The sequence below is a fragment of the Myotis brandtii genome, unplaced genomic scaffold (genome assembly GCF_000412655.1).
Source record: "Myotis brandtii unplaced genomic scaffold, ASM41265v1 scaffold1077, whole genome shotgun sequence".
NCBI classification, from domain to species: Eukaryota; Metazoa; Chordata; class Mammalia; order Chiroptera; family Vespertilionidae; genus Myotis; species Myotis brandtii.
Window position 1 is genome coordinate 311856 of NW_005353666.1, and position 17932 is coordinate 329787.

The 17932-nt window shown below is 43.0% G+C and overlaps 2 protein-coding genes across 2 annotated transcripts in view; both read left to right on the forward strand.

Moving 5' to 3' along the window:
- Positions 1-12502, forward strand: part of TCTE3 (t-complex-associated-testis-expressed 3) — a gene marked incomplete at its 5' end in the record, with an annotated part of 13280 nt that extends 778 nt beyond the window's left edge. The window contains 3 exons of the mRNA XM_005857170.2: positions 6280-6486; positions 9033-9191; positions 11718-12502. Coding sequence (XP_005857232.1) covers positions 6280-6486; positions 9033-9191; positions 11718-11828 — 477 coding nt within the window. The remainder of the gene's footprint in view (positions 1-6279; positions 6487-9032; positions 9192-11717) is intronic.
- A 4508-nt stretch (positions 12503-17010) lies between these two features.
- The window catches only part of PHF10 (PHD finger protein 10), a 19102-nt gene continuing 18180 nt past the window's right edge, over positions 17011-17932 (forward strand). Inside the window, exon 1 of the mRNA XM_014542208.1 lies at positions 17011-17059. The gene's annotated coding sequence lies outside the window, so the exon portion shown is untranslated. The remainder of the gene's footprint in view (positions 17060-17932) is intronic.

Sequence of the window (17932 nt, forward strand, 5' to 3'; positions counted from 1 at the left end):
TTTTTTTTTTTTTTAGTTTTATTCATTTCAAACGGGCCGGATCCGGCCCGCGGGCCGTAATTTGCCCACGGCTGGATCCTTTCCCACCGCCTTCCCTCAACTGCCGAGGACGGTTCCGGTTCCGGTTCCGGTTCCGTGCTGCCCCTAGCGCGTCCTGCAAGCCCGAGGCGGTGTGTTGGCCACACGTGAGCGCGCCGTGCTTTCAAAAAGGAGAATATCCGATATACCCAGCAGAACAAGTGGGTGGTTTTGGTTTTAAAAACAGCGGCAGACTCGGTGTCTGAAGAACATACCGGAGCAAAGACGTGCAGTTGGAGATAGCAGCCCATTCAGTCACCGTCTACGGAGGGGAAATGGTCAGTTTTCCTGGCGACATCACTCCAGGGTTCCGTGTGACCGGAGTCCGGAAACGAGTATTGCAATCAGGACTCCCCCGCCTTTGACACTTGAACAGAGACGTGTTCCCAAGCTGCCAGGACGGAGCCGAGGCTGGGAACGGCTGAGCCCGCTTGTCTTTTCCTGGTTCCTTTTCACACCTACTTTGTGGGCGTCAGGATCGAATGAGGGAGAGAGAACCTGCCAAACCTGATTTTGAAATCCTAATATATTTCAAACAAAAAGACAATCCTCAAAAAGAAAGTCAGGGTAACGGTTCAAGCTCAATGACAGCTCTCTGGTGTCCACGTTTTGCAGAGGAAAGGAAAACTGAAGGAAGAATAATAGGCCAAGTTCACACAACGAAGGAGAACAGCGGAGCAAGGCCAGGAACTTTACCTTGTACTTTACGTTTCCTGCTCCCAGAAACTCTGCTTTATTGCCTGGCAGTGAGTCTGAATAGCGGGTCACCTGCTAGTAAAGGTTTCTGTATTTGGAGGCAGACAGAGGTGCCTTTTATAAATTTACTGCCTACTAAATACCGGGATTGGTCTTGAGAAATGAGTAAGCCTGAATGCAAAGCGAGGAGGTGCACAGGTACACGGGGTGTACGGGCCAAAATATGGAAATAGGGGACATGGACAAAGGCAGTTTTTAGTTATTTGATGTGGGTGTGATTGATCGTAGCTGTCATTAAAATCTAGCTTCTAGAGGTAGGAAATTTGAATAGACCCATAATTGGGAAGAGACTAAGAGAGGATTCCACAAATGCTCACAAAATATACCTGAAGACAATGAGTATATCAACGAGTCATTTATAACTTGTAGGTAGCTGATAATTCCTATGCTCTAAGCATAGGAAATATTAGAACTACAATTTAATCAACGTAAACATTTTTTAAATCCGTTCTGAATCCATTTCTCCCCCCTTGTGTAGCACCTCAACTTTTATTTGTAGAATTAACTAATCCCCCACTGGATAGAGTTTTGGTGTTACTGTCAGTCACTTTCCTTAATGTGAAGGTGAGACCAAAACTAGGTTAAATAGATAACTATTCCTGGAATACTTCAGGAAAGTGGTTAAGATTAATTCAAAATGAGGATGGCATAGCGAAGTGCCTCACGTGTCTGTCTCTGAAAGAATAGTTAAACTTCAAGCCTAGAGGTTGGCAAACACAACCTGTGGGTCAAATTTTGCCAACAGCTTGTTTCAGTACAGCTTATAAGCTAAGAATGTTGTTTGTATTTGTATACAGTTATTTTAAAAGGATGGAGGAAATAATACCTGTACTTAATATCATTAGATAGATGATCAAGACAGAGTATCAATAAGGACACAGCCTTAAATGTTATGTTAGATGGACTTAACATTTATATCCAGAGCATTCCATCCAAAAATCAGGAGGAAAATTGACAAAGACCATATTTAGCCCACAATGCCTAAAATATTTTTAAAAAAGAAGTTTGTCAACCCTTGCCCAAGCCAGACTAATCAGGGGGAAAAAAATAAAGACAAATTGTTAATATGAGGAATGGAAAGGGGGAGTCACTACAGACCCAATAAATATTAAGAGGATCAGAAGGAAATACTAGAAATAACTATGGTCATACATTTATGAACTTGGATGAAATGCACAAATTACTTGAAAGACCCTATGAGCTGGATTGTGTGCCCCTAGTTTTGTCTGTTGAAACCTAACCTGCAATACCTCACAAAGTGAGTGTATGTGCATGTGGAGACAGGGTCTGCAATGAGGTAAATAGGTTAAAATGAGTCTCTTAGGGTTGTGCCCTAATCTCTTCTGCCTTGTGTCCTTATAAGAAGAACATATTAGAACACAGATACACCAGGGCCAGCATGCACAGCAGGATGGTTTACTATAAAGAGGCAGCAAGAGGGAGGGTATCCATCTGCAAGAGAGGGGTGTCAGGAGAAACCAACCCTGTTAGCATCTTGAACTACAACAGTAGTTCCATATCAAAACAACTCCTAAAAACATAAAATGTGTTTTTAAATCACTTTAAATGAGCATCAAAAGAATAAATTGAAAAGAGATTTGTGTAACATAATTACTTGGAAGTAAAAACTCTTATATAATGCAGAAGTAAACCATGTTTCTGGTTAGAAACACTATTATAAAGTTATGAAGTTACTTATAGTTAACATTATTTATAAAAAGTATCATAACCTATAAAGTTATTTCCTTCAGGCCCTGATCTCCCTTTCATCTATCCACCACACAGTGGCCAGAATGATCTTTTAAAACTAATTTATGACATATCACTCACCAGCTTAATCCTTCCAATGGCTTCCCATTGTTCCGAGAATAAAATCCAAACTCCTCACCATGCCCTAGTCAATCCTACATGGTCTACTTTTTGGTTGCCTTTCTAGTCTCACGTTTGTCATACTGCACACACTTCAGACACACTGACTTCATGTCTTACAGCACATTAAGTTTTTGCTTTGAGGTCTTTGCCCTTCCTATTTCCTGTTCCTTTTAGAGTTCCTCTCAGACCTTACCTCTGAGAGGCATTCTCTGATCATTCAGGCTAAATTAGTCCCTCACTACCAGTTTCTATCATCATGCTATTTTATTTTTATAGCAATCACCACTATTTAGCTTATTCATTTCCCTGTATACTTATTCTTTATTAAATTTATTGGGGTGACATTGGTCAACATAAACACAAGTTTCAGGTGTGGGTTTCTATGTTACAAGATCTCTCTATACTTTTTAAAAGTATATATTTTATTGATTTTTTTATAGAGAGGAAGAGAAGAGGGATAGAAAATTAGAAACATCGATGAGAGAGAAACATCGAACAGCTGCTTCCTGCACACCTCCTATTGGGGATGTGTATGCAACCAAGGTACATTCCCTTGACCAGAATCAAACCTGGGACCTTTCAGTCCATAGGCCGACACCCTATCCACTGAACCAAACCAGTTAGGGCTCTGTATACTTTTTTATTATCTCTCAGGCTAGATTAATAACTCCATGATGCAGAGTCCTTGATTGGGAGTTAATACAAGTACAGTAATTAATGCCTGACTGTTATAATGAAGTTTACCACTGTAGTTCAGTGCCTAGAGCAGTGGTTCTCAACCTGTGGGTCGCAACCCCTTTGGTGGTCGAATGACCCTTTCACAGGGGTCGCCTAAGACCATCCTGCATATCAGATATTTACATTATGATTCATAACAGTAGCAACATTATAGTTATGAAGTAGCAACGAAAATAATTTTATGGTTGGGTCACAACATGAGGAACTGTATTTAAAGGGCCAGAAGGTTGAGAACCACTGGCCTAGAGCATTTATCTGGACCATATTAGGTACCAAATAAATATATCCTTAAACAGTATTGACTGTTACAGAATAAATGTTGAATGTCAAAAATATGGAATGATGTATATACTAAATCAGTACACTTTTGTTATCTTTCAACTTCACTTATGAAAGTGCTACCTAAGTTGTATTATTTATGCAAAGATAAATAAAAGTAACAGAATTAACCCTGGTAAACATATATGTACCCAATACAGGAGCACCTAAATATATATAAAAAAGCTTCTAGAGGACTTTAATAGAGAGATTGACAATACAGTCGTAGTAGGAGACCTTAACACTCCACTGACTTCACTGGATAGATATTCCAGACAAAAACTTAACAAGGAAACAGTGACTCTAAAGGACACACTGGATCAAATGGATTTAATTGACATTTATAGAACATTTCACCCCAATGCAGCAGACTATACATTCTTCTCAAGTGCATATGGATCAATCACAAAGATAGACCACATGTTAGGACACAAAACAAGTCTCTACAAGTTCAAGAAGATTGAAATCATATCAAGCATCTTCTCAGATCACAGTGAAATGAAATTCAAAATCAACTACAGTAAAAACACCCCAAAACATTAACACACATGGATACTAAATAGCATGTTATTAAACAACTAGAGGCCTGGTGCATGAAATTCGTGCACTCCGGGGGTCCCTCAGCACGGCCTGCGCCCTCTCGCAGTTTGGGAGCCCTCGAGGGATGTCTGACTGATGGGGAGTGGGCCTAAGCCAGCAGTTGGACATCCCCCGAGGGCCTCTCAGCAATGCCACGGAGGTGGGAGAGGCTCTCATTACCACCGCTGCACTTGCCAGCCATGAGCCCAGCTCAGGGCTTCTAGCTGAGCAGCGCTCCCCCAGTGGGAGCGCACTGATCACCAGGGGCAGCTCCTGCATTGAGCGTCTGCCCCCTGGTGGTCAGTGCATGCCATAGCAACCAGTTGTTCACTGTTCGGTCGATTTGCATATTAGCCTTTTATTATATAGAATGAATGGGTTACCAATGAGATCAAGAAAGAAAGAAAAAAATTTCATGGAAACAAATGAAAATGAACACAACAACCCAAAATCTCTGGGACACAGCAAAAACAGTCCTGAGAGGGGAGTTCATAGCACTACAAGCATACCTCAAGAAAAACAAGAAAAATCAGCAATAAACTATTTAACCCTACAACCTAAAGAACTAGAAAGAGATCAAGAAAAGCCCAGAGTAAGTAGAAGGAAAGAAAGAATAAAGATTAGAGCAGAAATAAGTAACATACAAAAAACAATAAAATCAATGAAACCAAAAGCTGGTTCTTTGAAAGGATAAACAAAATTGATAAACAGTTAGCCAGACTCATCAAGAAACAAAGAGAGGACCCAAATAAAATAAAATCAGAAACAGAAGTGGAGAAGTAACCACTGACACTACAGAAATACAAAGGATTGTAAGAAAATACTATGAACAACTGTATGCCAACAAGCTAGACAATGTGGATGAAATGGACAAATTCCTAGAAAAATACAGTCTCCCAAAACTGAATCAGGAGGAATCAGAAAACCTGTATATGTTTTAATAATAACTGATGAAATAGCAGTAATAATAATAATAATAATAATAATAACTCCTAGCAAACCAAAGCTCAGGTCTGTATGGCTTCACAGGGGAGTTTTACCAAACAGTCAAAGAACTAACACCTATACTTCTCAAACTATTTCAAAAAATCCAAGAGGAAGGAATACTTCCAAACTCTTTATGAGGTCAGCATAGTCCTAATTCCAAAACCAGATAAAGACACTACAAATAGAATTATAGGCCAATATACCTGATGAACATAGATGCTAAAATCCTCAATAAAATATTAGCAAATCACATCCAGCAGTATATTAAAAAGATCACACATCATGACCAAGTAGGATTTATTCCAGGGACGCAAGGCTGGTATAATATTCACAAATTAATAAACGTGATACATCACATAAACAAATTGAAAGACAACAATCACATGATCATACCAATAGATGCACTAACTGATGAACAGAGTGGATCCAGAGACATGGAAGCATGGAACAGTGCGGAATCTCAGAGGGAAGGTGGGGGAGGGTGGGTGGGTAGGAGGTAATCAAAGACCTTGTATGCATATGAAGGGGAGGGCACTGAAGGGGGTAATTGGGGGGAAAAGGGGACATGTAATACTTTCAACAATAAAGAATTATAAATAAGTCCTATCCTCCTATGTAATAAAAGCCTAATATGCAGATTGTCCCCTCGGGTGGTCATTCGACTGCCCGCTATGATGACCGCCGACCACCAGGGGGCAGCGTGGAACATGGTGGGCATCGGTGATGCAGTGCTGGCAGCGGGCAGCAGTGGAGGCGCTGCTGGCCCCAATGGGCCCTGACGAGAGCGGGACTGTGGCGAGATGGTGGAGCAGGGTCTGTGAGGTTGGGGGCGTGAGCTGGGGCCCGATCTCTGCAGGCCACCCCAGGGACCCCACCCTTGCACAGATTTGTGCAGTGGGCCTCTAGTAATAAGTAAGTAAATCAATACCTCTCCCCACCTCTTTCTTTCAGTATACACAGATTGTACAAGAAAGGCTGAAAGAATCATCTCATGATGTTCTGTATGTAGAGCCTCCATTTGATGATTCCATTGCTGAGATAAGTAAAGAATGGAAGAGCTCTATGGCAAAATTTAGGTTTGCTAATACATATAGAATGGAGCCACTCAGAAAATTCCAAGCTCATTCAGTAGAAGCTAAAGTCCAGCAGATATTAACGGTAGGTTGATAAATGTGTATGATATAATATCTAAGCCAGGGGTCCTCAAACTTTTTAAACAGGGGGCCAGTTCACTGTCCCTCAGACTGTTGGAGGGCCGGACTATAGTTTAAAAAAAACAACTATTAACAAATTCCTATGCACACTGCACATATCTTATTTTGAAGTAAAAAAACAAAATGGGAACAAATACAATATTTGTATTTGCACGTGGCCCGTGGGCTGTAGTTTGAGGACCCCTGATCTAAGTTTTCGGGATTTGGTAAACTATATTCAGATTTATGGCAGTATAATTACCCTGATTGTTGTTGTTTTTTTATAGCACTTAACTCTGAAAATATGAAAGTACTTTGGGTTTGTAGTCAATAATCTTCACATTGATGCTGTGAGTTAGATTAAAGGGAACATGCTTTTATTTCATTTAGCTCTTAATTATCCATAAACTGTCCCTCTGGTTCCATGTTTCGCCCATAATTGGAGGAATGAGTGAAAAAGAACACATTGGATGTGTGTATTTGTGTGAAAAATTGGTTCCTGACTATGCTAAACATCTTTTAAGTATAGACCATCTCCAACTTAGGCATCCGTTATTTTCTTCCTTAAACTTACTGGAATATAAAGTTCATTAAAAACAGTTGTTTGAAACTCAAACACATGATCCCAGGCTCATTCAAAAAAGCTTCTCAATTTTACAAAACTAACCCTATAATACTAATATTACTTACCGGTATTAACTTTACTAGTTTTGGTGTCTGAAGGCTACATTGTTCAGATGGGAGGAATTCCCTTCACCATCTTTTCTTGATAAAGGACCAAATTACAACACTTTTTATTATAGGAAATTCATTTGAGGCACCACCTTTTCTGAATCCCTTTTTCATCTTTGGTCTCTAGTTCTGGGCACCAGGCACCAGGAGTTTCCTGATAAGTAGATGCCCTTTGTGGCATTCCGCCAACCCCACCCCACTCCTTGTTTTAAAATTACCTCCCCCTCCAATTTACAAAATGCATTTCTTCAGTAACAACTGATATGAGCTGCCTAGTTGGAACAAAGCATAGGTTTAATTTGGTTTGTAGAAATGATTAATAACTTTAATTTTTAAATGAATTAGCTTTTATTAATAAAGAAGAATAGTTAGGTGACTCTCCAATTTCTCTTCACTGTATAGATACATCTCTAAACGGAACTAATAATTATCAGATGATATTTGATGAAGATATAATGGCTCATGGCTTCAGGAAATAAAGCAATTCAACTCAATTTTACTACAATAAAATAACTAGTGATTACCTTCTTTACTGATCTAAACACTAATAGCAAGCATTTGTGATGTGAGAGTATACATTGTGGTGTGTCTCTCACTCAGTTCTACCACGTAGACTGAGTTCACATTTATTGAATATAGTAGGATTTCAAATCATATTTAATTTGATAATTTATAGAGTTTCATTGGGCTTGATGGGGCCTAGAACAGCTTATTGGGGATGTAGGTGAATGGCTGGGGTCATGAAGAGGTCAGGGATTTCCCTGGAGTTCAGGGAACACTGAATGTAGTTCTAGACACAGAAATAGTATATATTGATGGAGCTTGTGGGTATTTTTCTATTGGGAGTGCTTATTTATTTAAAAGAGAGCCCTTAGGTAGAGAAAACCTGGGATATGTTAGGGAGGTTCAGAAAAGGGAGTGGTTGTTGCTAAGTGTCCAAAAGGTACAGCCACAGCCAAGTACCTGAGGGAAATCAATGCTTTTAAACCCCATTTTAGACCCAGAGCATTCTAGAAGGGAACCAAAACAAACAAAAAGAGCTAGTTCTTTGGCTTTACTAGTGCATGCCTGTATGTTTAGCTAGGAGTCCATTTGTTGTCACTCAGAGCCCAGAACATTGGTTAATGTATCTTTGGTCCCAGTCAGCCAGTCAGAGGCATATGCTGTCTGCTCCGGAGGTGGTCCAGGCCTGCTGATGGCTGGGAGGGAAGTGTAGGGCTCCAGGGCCCACACCTGCCCCCCTCCCCCACCGCTGGACGCTATTCACTAACAAGCAGGGTGAGAAACCTGACTTCCTTGGCCACGGGAAAAAATCCACCGAGTGGGAAGCATAGGGAGAGGCTGGGAAGAAGTGGGCTTTCACCAGAGGAGATGAGGAAGAGGGAGACAGGAAGGGCCCGGTGCAGCTCTGGACCAGGTCGCCCTGCTTCAGGGAATCCCAAATCAGAGCTTTCGCGAGGATGTGCACTTTAAGAAGTTGGTTTCCCTACCAAAGAATTCCCAGCAGCTTTCCTTCAACCCCCCTGTGTCTCCCCAATTGTCTGATAACAGTAATCTAACGCAGGGAAACCTACAGCTCAACCAAGAGTAATGGAACAGAATCAAAAAACCAAAATAAGTTTTCTTCAAAATTGTGATTGAAATAAATTGGTAAGCATGACATGCATTTAATATTTGGTTTAAAAGTTATATGTATTATTTAGACATGTTTTTTACTTGAATTTTTATTTAGAAAATATTTAGTTTGAAAATTAAGGTATACTTTTTAATTTTTTAAAGGAAACTCTTAAAGATGTCAAATATGATGATAAACTCTTCTCTCACTTGTCGCTTGAATTAGCAGACGTCATATTGTCAGCAGTCAAAGACTTTGGGTACCACCGTTATAAATTGATTATAAAGGTATTATTTATTCAAAAGACTGGCCAGGCAATAAATGTAAGTACCCCTTTATCAGTTAGAACTACGAGGTCTGTCCTCTGTAGTGACTGGGTGCCTCTCACTCAGCCCTGCGATGGCTCCAGGGCATGTCAGGCCCGGGGTGCCTGGGAATGAAAGAATAATTGTGTTAAATTTATGTTCTTTCACTGTAATTATTTGAAAAGCACTTAGAAATGACAATTTTCTATTGATAACCTATTAAATTGTATAGATAGCCTGTTTCTTAATCATCCTATTTTGACAATTAATGTCATTTACTAACCAGTAAATTTATTTTAGGCATTAATGGGTGTTAGATACTGAAGAAATTAGAGAATTATAAGAAATGACTGATTCTTGACTACTTTTTACTCTAGTCAAGAAAATAAAGCAACACAGCTTAGAGTTTGAGAAAAAAAATAATGCAGATAGTGTAACAGCCTAGGTTTGGGAGTCGGATTGGGTTGGATATGAATCCTGGCAGAAACATTCACTGCTGTGGCCTGGGCATAGTTTTTTTTACCTATAAATCAGGATAATAAAGTCTAATTGCTGGAGTAATTGTGAGGACTAAGTGAGATTAATTGCATTCAAATCCTTAATATTTTCTCCAGCACAGAGTCCTCAATAAACAGCAAGATTATCATTATTTACAAACTAGAGGCCAGGTGCACGGATTCGTGCACTGGTGTGCTCCCTCAGCCTGGCCTGCACCCTCTCACAATCTGGGACCCCTCAGGGGATTTCGAATAGCTGGTTTCTGCCCAATCCCCACAGGCCCAATCCAGACAGGAGGGAGCCTGATCCTGTGCATTGAGCATCTGTTCCCTGGAGGTCAGTGTGCCTCATAGCAACTGGTGGACCAGTCGTTTGGTTGTTCAGTCATTCGTTCGCTTAGACTTTTATATATATAGATAAAAATGCAATCCCACTAGGCCAGTGGTTCTCAACCTTCTGGCCCTTTAAATACAGTTCCTCATGTTGTGACCCAACCATAAAATTATTTTCGTTGCTACTTCATAACTGTAATGTTGCTACTGTTATGAATCGTCATGTAAATATCTGCTATGCAGGATGGTCTTAGGCGACCCCTGTGAAAGGGTCGTTCGACCGCCAAAGGGGTTGCGACCCACAGGTTGAGAACCGCGGTAGATGGTCTTCAGTGCTCAGTGAAGAAAATTAAGGCGGGAGGTGCGCTAGAGTGACAGTGACTCAGTGGGATTGTCTGGAGACAGGGAAGGCCCCTGATGCCTTAGTGACAGGAAGAAGCCAGCTGTGCCAAAGGTCAGGGAGAACTGCAGGCAGAGAAAACGTGGCGAGCAGAGATGCCACGCCAGGCTGCACTCCGTGTGCTTCCGGAATCCTCTGTGGCTGTGGGATGTTCAGGGAGCACCACACACCACCCCAGCACGCAGCAGCTGGCAACAACATGGTCTGTGTGCTCATCACTCTGTAGGTCAACTCAGCCTGGATGGGCCGCTTGTTTTTTCTGCTGACTCACTGAGGTGCCTGAGCCACCTGGTCACTCCACTGGGCCTGGAGGTCCAAGTTGGCCTCAGCCACGTGTCTGATGGTCGGTGCTGGCTGTTGGCTGGGGCACCTGGTTCTCCTGCACGAGAGCCATCCTCCTCCAGTGGGCTGATGGGCTCCTATTCGTGGGGGTCTCCTCACAACGTTCCTAGAAGGCGAGAGCAGAAGACCTCTTAAGGCCTGGCTGGAAGTTGCACAATGTCACATTCTTTTGCTCAAAGCGAGTCCCAATGACAACTGATATACAAGGGGAAATAGACTCAACCTCTTGATGGGAGAAGCCACAAAGGATCTGTGGCCATTTTAGAGGCACTGCAGAAAATTAGGCTGTATCAGACCACACGTGGCTTTGTAAGCAAAGCACCGGAGTTAGCATTTCTCTCACAGCCACGTGTATAATCAGTGCCGTTTCTTCATTTTGAGACAAGGTCCTAACAAATTTTCAGTTGAAAATCTCTTAAGGGCGGGAAGGTTAATTCTTCAAGATGGATTACAACACAGCAGAGTAGCACCGTACACTGAGCTACTAGAGCGGTGGTTCTCAACCTTCCTAATGCCGCGACCCTTTAATACAGTTCCTCACGTTGTGGTGACCCCAACCATAAAATTATTTTCGTTGCTACTTCATAACTGTAATTTTGCTACTGTAAACAATATGTAATTATATATGTGTTTTCTGATGGTCTTAGGCGACCCCTGTGAAAGGGTCGTTTGACCCCCAAAGGGGTCGCGACCCACAGGTTGAGAACTGCTGTACTAGACCCAAACCACAGAGGGCCTCCTGGTCCTTCCCGGACATCCTGCTAGGACGGGTGTCTGCTTTAGAGGACAGCTGTGGTGAGAGAAGTGGGGCCCGGGAGGCTTCACTGTCAGTCTCCCCAGAAAGGGACAAAGTGTGTGTTAAATGTGTAACTCTCTAGCAAACCGACGTGTCTTTAAAGAAATCAAGCTTGTGTAGGTTTTAAAATTACTTAACATGTTCAATCTAAAGTTAATTTTTTAAAATGTCTCCAGGTTGCCAGCCGATGGATCTGGGATGTTGCATGGGACAGCTGGGTTGCAGCTAAACATGAAACAGAAACTTACGTGGCATTGGCCTTGGTATATGCTCTTTACTGTGAATAACTTGTCACATGTCCTGAACAATGTTTACCTCTCAACTCCTCACATACATGAAGTTTATAGATTTGTAAACCTCAGTAGTATTGATTAGCCATATTTTTATCTCCAATTGGAGCATTTAATTGCATTAACAACAAACAAGTAAAAGCTGGATTTTTCTTAACTTCATACTTGTACTTACCATATTTATTAACACTATTACCTCAAAATATAAAATATAGGAACATATGAATGCTTATAGTAGATTATAATATGGGAATATTATTCTTCTTAGATTTAAGAAAATTAAAATTGACTATAGGAAATTATGACACAACCTTGTAAAGTATCAAATTAAGAAAATGTTAAGGTAAATTTTGGAAACCTTCTAAAGGCAGATGTATTTTGAATGGTATTTTAATGCACTATATGCATTCTTTTGAAGGGAATTACCAAGTTTTAAAGAAAAATGTTGATATATTTCATACTTCCCTAACGAATGACTCCTTCTCCAATCAGAATGCTTACAAATGTGTGGTCTTTCTCTTTGTTAGTCAGGAGAGGCAGAGCTAGCCAGGCATAGGGTATTTGAGTTGACTGCCTTGTAGCTATAATTGTATGTAATTGGGTTAGGCTCTTTTTAGATGCCAGAACCAAAAACCTAATATAACTGTGTTTTTAAAAAATACGTTTTTATTGATTTTAGAGAGAGAGAGGAGGGGAGAGGGATAAAGAGATAGAAACATCGATGAGACAGAAACATCATTGATCACCTGCATGCCTCCTGCATGCCTCCTCCTGGGGATGGAGCCCACAACCCTGGGCATATTCCCTGACTGGGATTCAAACCAGTGACCGCCTGATTCCTGGGTCAGTGCTCAACCACTGAGCCACACTGTCTGGGCTAATATAATTGTTTTTTTAAACAAGAGGAAACTTATATTTCCCAGGCATTTGATCAGGATCCATGTTCTGTCGGTCTTTGTACTCTCCCTGCAGACTTCTATGTGCATTTGTTTGAGCTGATAGAATGTAATCAGGTTCCCATAACTAGATGACACAACTCACTACCTGGGGCTGAGGCTGGAGCCCATCTTCCCTGATGCCCATGGCCATGTGAAAAGAGAGGCTATAACTGAACATTGGAGCTCTTGGAGCAAGGAAATAAGGGATGGGCTCGGGGGAGGCAACTGATCATGTCTGAGACAGTTCATGCAATTTCATAGTTATATAGTCACATGCCGCATCACGATGCTGTGATGGCTGTCCTATCCTATATAATAAAAGGCTAATATGCAAATTGTTCCCTTGACCGGGAGTTCAACCAGGAGTTTGACCTGGGGACGGGGCCGGCCCACCAACCGCCCACACCCTCCCCCACCCCCCACTGGCCCAATCAGCCCCGATTGGGGCGGGCCAGGCAGACCCCACCCTTGCACAAATTTGTGCACCAGGCCTCTAGTAAGATTATAATGGAGCCAAACACTTCCTGTCACCCAGTGACATGGTAGCAATTGCAACATTGCCGTGCTGCACATCTCAGCTGCCCACAGCATCCAGTGCAGGGACATGCTGCACAGGCTTGTAGCCAGGAGCAGCAGGCTGTTGCACGTAGCCCAGGTGTGCAGTAGGCCATGCCATCTGCACATTGGTGTGTGTACAACAGTAAAATCGCCGAGTGACCCATTTCTCAGAACAAAACCCCGGTCCTTAAGCACCACATGACTGCACAGGCAGACCTTGGAGATACTGCAGGTTTGGTTCCTGACCACCGCAATAAAGCAGATACCGCAATAAAGCGAGTCATGTGAATTTTTTATTTCCCAGTGCACATAAAAGTTATATTTACACTATACTGTAGTCTATTAAGTGTGCAATAATATTATGTTTAAAAAAAACACCAATGTACTTACTTAAATAATACTTTATTGCTAAAAAGATGCTGACCATGATCTGAGCCTTCAGCAAGTTGTAATAATTTGCTGGTAGGTCTTGCATTGATATTGATGAAACCACAGTTATCTACAAAGCACAGTAAAGCAAAGTGCACTAAAAGGGAGTATGCCTGTTATCAGAACTTGAAACACCATGTCAGACTTAAAGGACAGTAAAAAGACCCATTAGTTGAGGAATCTATAAACAGGAAGACAAAACAGCAGAGGGGCTTTCTTTTTACGTATGTATTACAATGACTGGGATCGTCCAGGACTCACAGTTCCGTACCACACAGCTTAGACATGACCGCTGTAGCCCAAGGAATCTGCAGAACTGGAGCTCTCGGCTGCTAACTCGCCACAGAGAAAACTGGAAATAACAAACCCATGACATAGTCCATGTTCAGCAATGCACCTTCCTGATGAACTTGTCAGGATCAATTAGTTGTAAAATATACTGCCTGGTATTTGAGTTGACCGCCCTGTAGCTATAATTGTATGTAAAATGAGAATTACCCTTGTTCCTAAGGGTAGTGCTGTATGTGAATTGTAGGTAATATACCATCAAGAACTTGTGCTCAGCACTTAGCATTGCCCTGGAGCATACTAAGTCCTATGTTACCTATTACCATTCAGTTTAACATGACAGAGTTACTTTAGCTCTGCTCTTTCTCTTGCCCTTCTCCCAAGCCCATATATATTTACTTGTTAAATTCTATAGATTCTGTATTTTTGAAGTGACTCAAAATTAGTCACTATGAAACATCCCTAACCTGACTCACTGCGTCTCAGGCTCCTTATAGAACTCCTCCCTATTCCCACGCCAGCAGATGTATTTTGAGTTGCTTTCTGGACAGTTCCCTGAGGAGAGTCCCACTGCAGTGTCTCAAGTGAAAGCTGTTTTTTCTCTCAGATCCTGTTGCCTCAGAGCCAAGAGGCAGGGTAGGCAGCCCCAGCTCCTGGACATGTCTGCTGTCTGGACGTACAGTGCTCTACCTCTGGGTCACAGCAGCCTGCAGTCCTGGCTCGTTCCTTCTCATCGCTGAAGACTTGAGCTCCGATCACAAGCTTCCTCTCCACTCAGCTCCTGCCATCCTTTGTGACGTCAGAATCCGTGCAGGTAATCATCCAGGCCGTCCTCGCTGTGCACAGTTGTGATGTGTACACATTCTAGTTACCATAGTATTGGCCCAGTGTCAGCCGTCCCCGAACAACTCGGTTCAGATTTCAGCTGCCACAGGATATTGGCTGTGAGTAGTTTCGGAAAGAACAAACTCCAGCTAGCTCCTCAGTCCACATGCCACTGTTAAGCAGCAGATGGCGTCAGGGTCCTGTTTTCAGTCTGTCAGTCTGTCGGTCAAGGCCACTGCACATCTTCGCTCAGCTCTTCACCTGCAGCCCCTTGCTTTCCGCCTGTTACAAGGATGGGTTGTGCTTCCTCCCATCAGAGGCTGCTTGCCTTCTGGCCTTCTCAAGGGCTGCCTTCCAGCAGCCATCACCTCTTTTCCAGCATCACGATTTCTCACCCTCGTGCGGAGTCATTCTTGGCAGCATGCAAACGGGCTCTAGATTCTCCTATCTTCAAAACAGCCACCCAGCCGACCTCTTTCTTTATTGCTCTTTCCAATCAAGCTTCTGTCCCTATTTGGATCCAATTCCTAGCAGCCTATTTCTTCTTGACTTCAACCTAGCTTCTAAAACTGCTACTACATGGAAACATCCAGAAACAATTAAGATTGCTAATTGCCCTCAAATGCTGAATAAAATGGACACTTATCTGTCCTCATCTAACTCACCTTCTCAGCTGACGTAGTTGGCCAGACCCTCTTTCTGAAACACGACAGTGCTTGACACTTAGTTCCCCTCCTTCTCCTCTATCTCCATGAGTATCTCTGGCCTCTGGTCTTGGGCCTTCTCCTCACCTGTGTCTGCATTGTCTATGGTAAGTGGGCTCATAGTTGTGTGGCCTTTTCACTTCAACACTGTATTGTTAGTGCCCAATTCAGGTCTAACTTAATAAATAGTAAGGCAGTATATTCCTGTCACCTAACATAGTCCTTAGTTCATAGTTGATTTCCATAAAATATTTGTGGAGTCATTGAATGGGCATTATTATTCCAATCCTACAAGTGAGGAAATGGAGGGCCTGAGTTAAATAACTTACCCAGGTCGCACAACTAGTGAGTGGCACGCTGGTTTTCAAACTAAAATCTTAACTTCACACTATACTGCCTCTCTGTGTAGCTTATCCCTAACTCCTAGAAGCTTCCGTCATTTATCCTATTCTCAAGCCAAACTGGAATGATTGATGTACCTGAATATGCCTCCTGTTTTCCCACTTCTAAGTCTTTTTGGGCTTGAAACCTTATTTCCGCTTCTAGTAGTACCTTTATCTGTAGCTGTCCTACTAATCTTTTACTTTTCAAATTCCATATCAACCTTAAACATCTTAATTCTAGTTGTAAGTAAATTTTCTTCCACCTAAACTGCCTTTACGTATAATTGTATATTAATATTCTTTCAGCATTGAAAATACCTATGGGCTGGGATTGTAATCTACATAGTGACTCCTTAACATTCTGCCTTGAAAGGCTGAATCAGTGTTTGTTGACTTGGAATGAAGAGTTTTAAATGTGTATTTGACTAGAGGCATTTCCCAAGGGAGAAGAGTAGAACCAAAAACCTGAATATATAAAAGTATTTATAGACATAACATCAAACACTCTCTCTCCCTCTCTCTATACTAGTATATATATTAAACTCTATCCAGAGGATCTGAGGGCTTTGATCATTTAAGAGAATTTGGGGAAAAGATTTTGTTGCTTCTTGGCGGATTTAGGTCTATTTTCTTCACTGGGTTTGTGGATGCTGAGAAGACACCTATTAAGAAGGACTCCTGGTGGCTAACTGGGCTCAAATTAAAAAAAAAAACCCACAAGAGTTTAGCAGCCTTTTCTGTACAGGCAATTCTCCTGCAAGCCAGGCATCAGAGAGAAACCTGCACGGAACTGCTGCCTGCACGGTGGCCTGCGCCTGAGCTGGCCCTTAGGAAGAAGTTCCTACTTCAACCAATAGGACTGAGGCTCTCCTCATCCAATCGGAGCTCCCCATCTACATCTCTGCCCTCCCCCGTCAGCATCTTCACAAAGCAACTTTATTCTGACCAATCAGGACAATGCCTTTTGGACCAATCAAACTTCGGATTTGGAGCAGTCATTTGCATGAGGACAGACCAATGAGGGGCCAGGGGCAGAGACTAGTTTACAGAAGGAAGCTCCCCTGGGGTGGACGGCTGTTCTGTGTGGAGATGAAACAGCGGAGGTGAGACCACAGACCCCATCGCAGAGCCGGCGCCGCGTCACACTGTGCCGTTTGGTGATGGAGCGGACACGCTGTTGAGCGGGGCCACGCCCTGCAGGTCATAACCGGGCTGTTGGCACTGAATTCAGTTCCCTTCTTCGCCCCACACTGGGGGTTCCTGTCGGTGTTGAATTGGCACCGACTGTCAGGATCTCGATGGGGAAACGAGCTGGTCTGACCGAGAAAGCCAAGTCTGAACTAGTTGCAGTTTGTGAGTCTGAAGTTGCTGGTGATGCCGGATCTGATGATGCCACTGGGAAGTGGAAGCAGACCGTTTGCGTTGTTTTCTGTTTCCAAACTTCCTTCTGCTGAGTGCAAGCCAAAATAATGAATGAAAGGGGAGCCACATTGAACCCTAACGCCAGGCACATTCTCTGTGGTCCCCGAGCAAGTCACACACATTCTAACGTGGAGGGTGTGCGGCTTCCGACACCCTGGTCGTTGGATCCCGGCTGAATGCCCCGCGAAAGCGCTCGAGGTTCGTGTTTTTACATTGAAGGCCCGGAAGCGGCCGAGTGAAGCCCGAGAGGCTGGATTGATTCCATCCCAATACAGCGGCTCCGGGTCCTTGACCCCTTGAGGGCCTCCCGGTCCCGTGCTCGGGAGCCCAGCGCGATGACCTTCAATGGCCTGAGGTTAAGGCTTCTCCCCTTTAGACGAGGAAGAGGTGAGATGACGGGCCGAGGCGAGGAGGCCCGGCCGGAATCCGAACGTCCAGTGGCCTCTGCGGGTCCCGTCGGACGGGCAGGAGGAAGCGCCTGCAGCCCTCGGAGCTGCTGTTCGTCCTGCCCCGGGGCCGTCGTGGCTCCGGGCCTGACGCTGCTGCGCGGACAG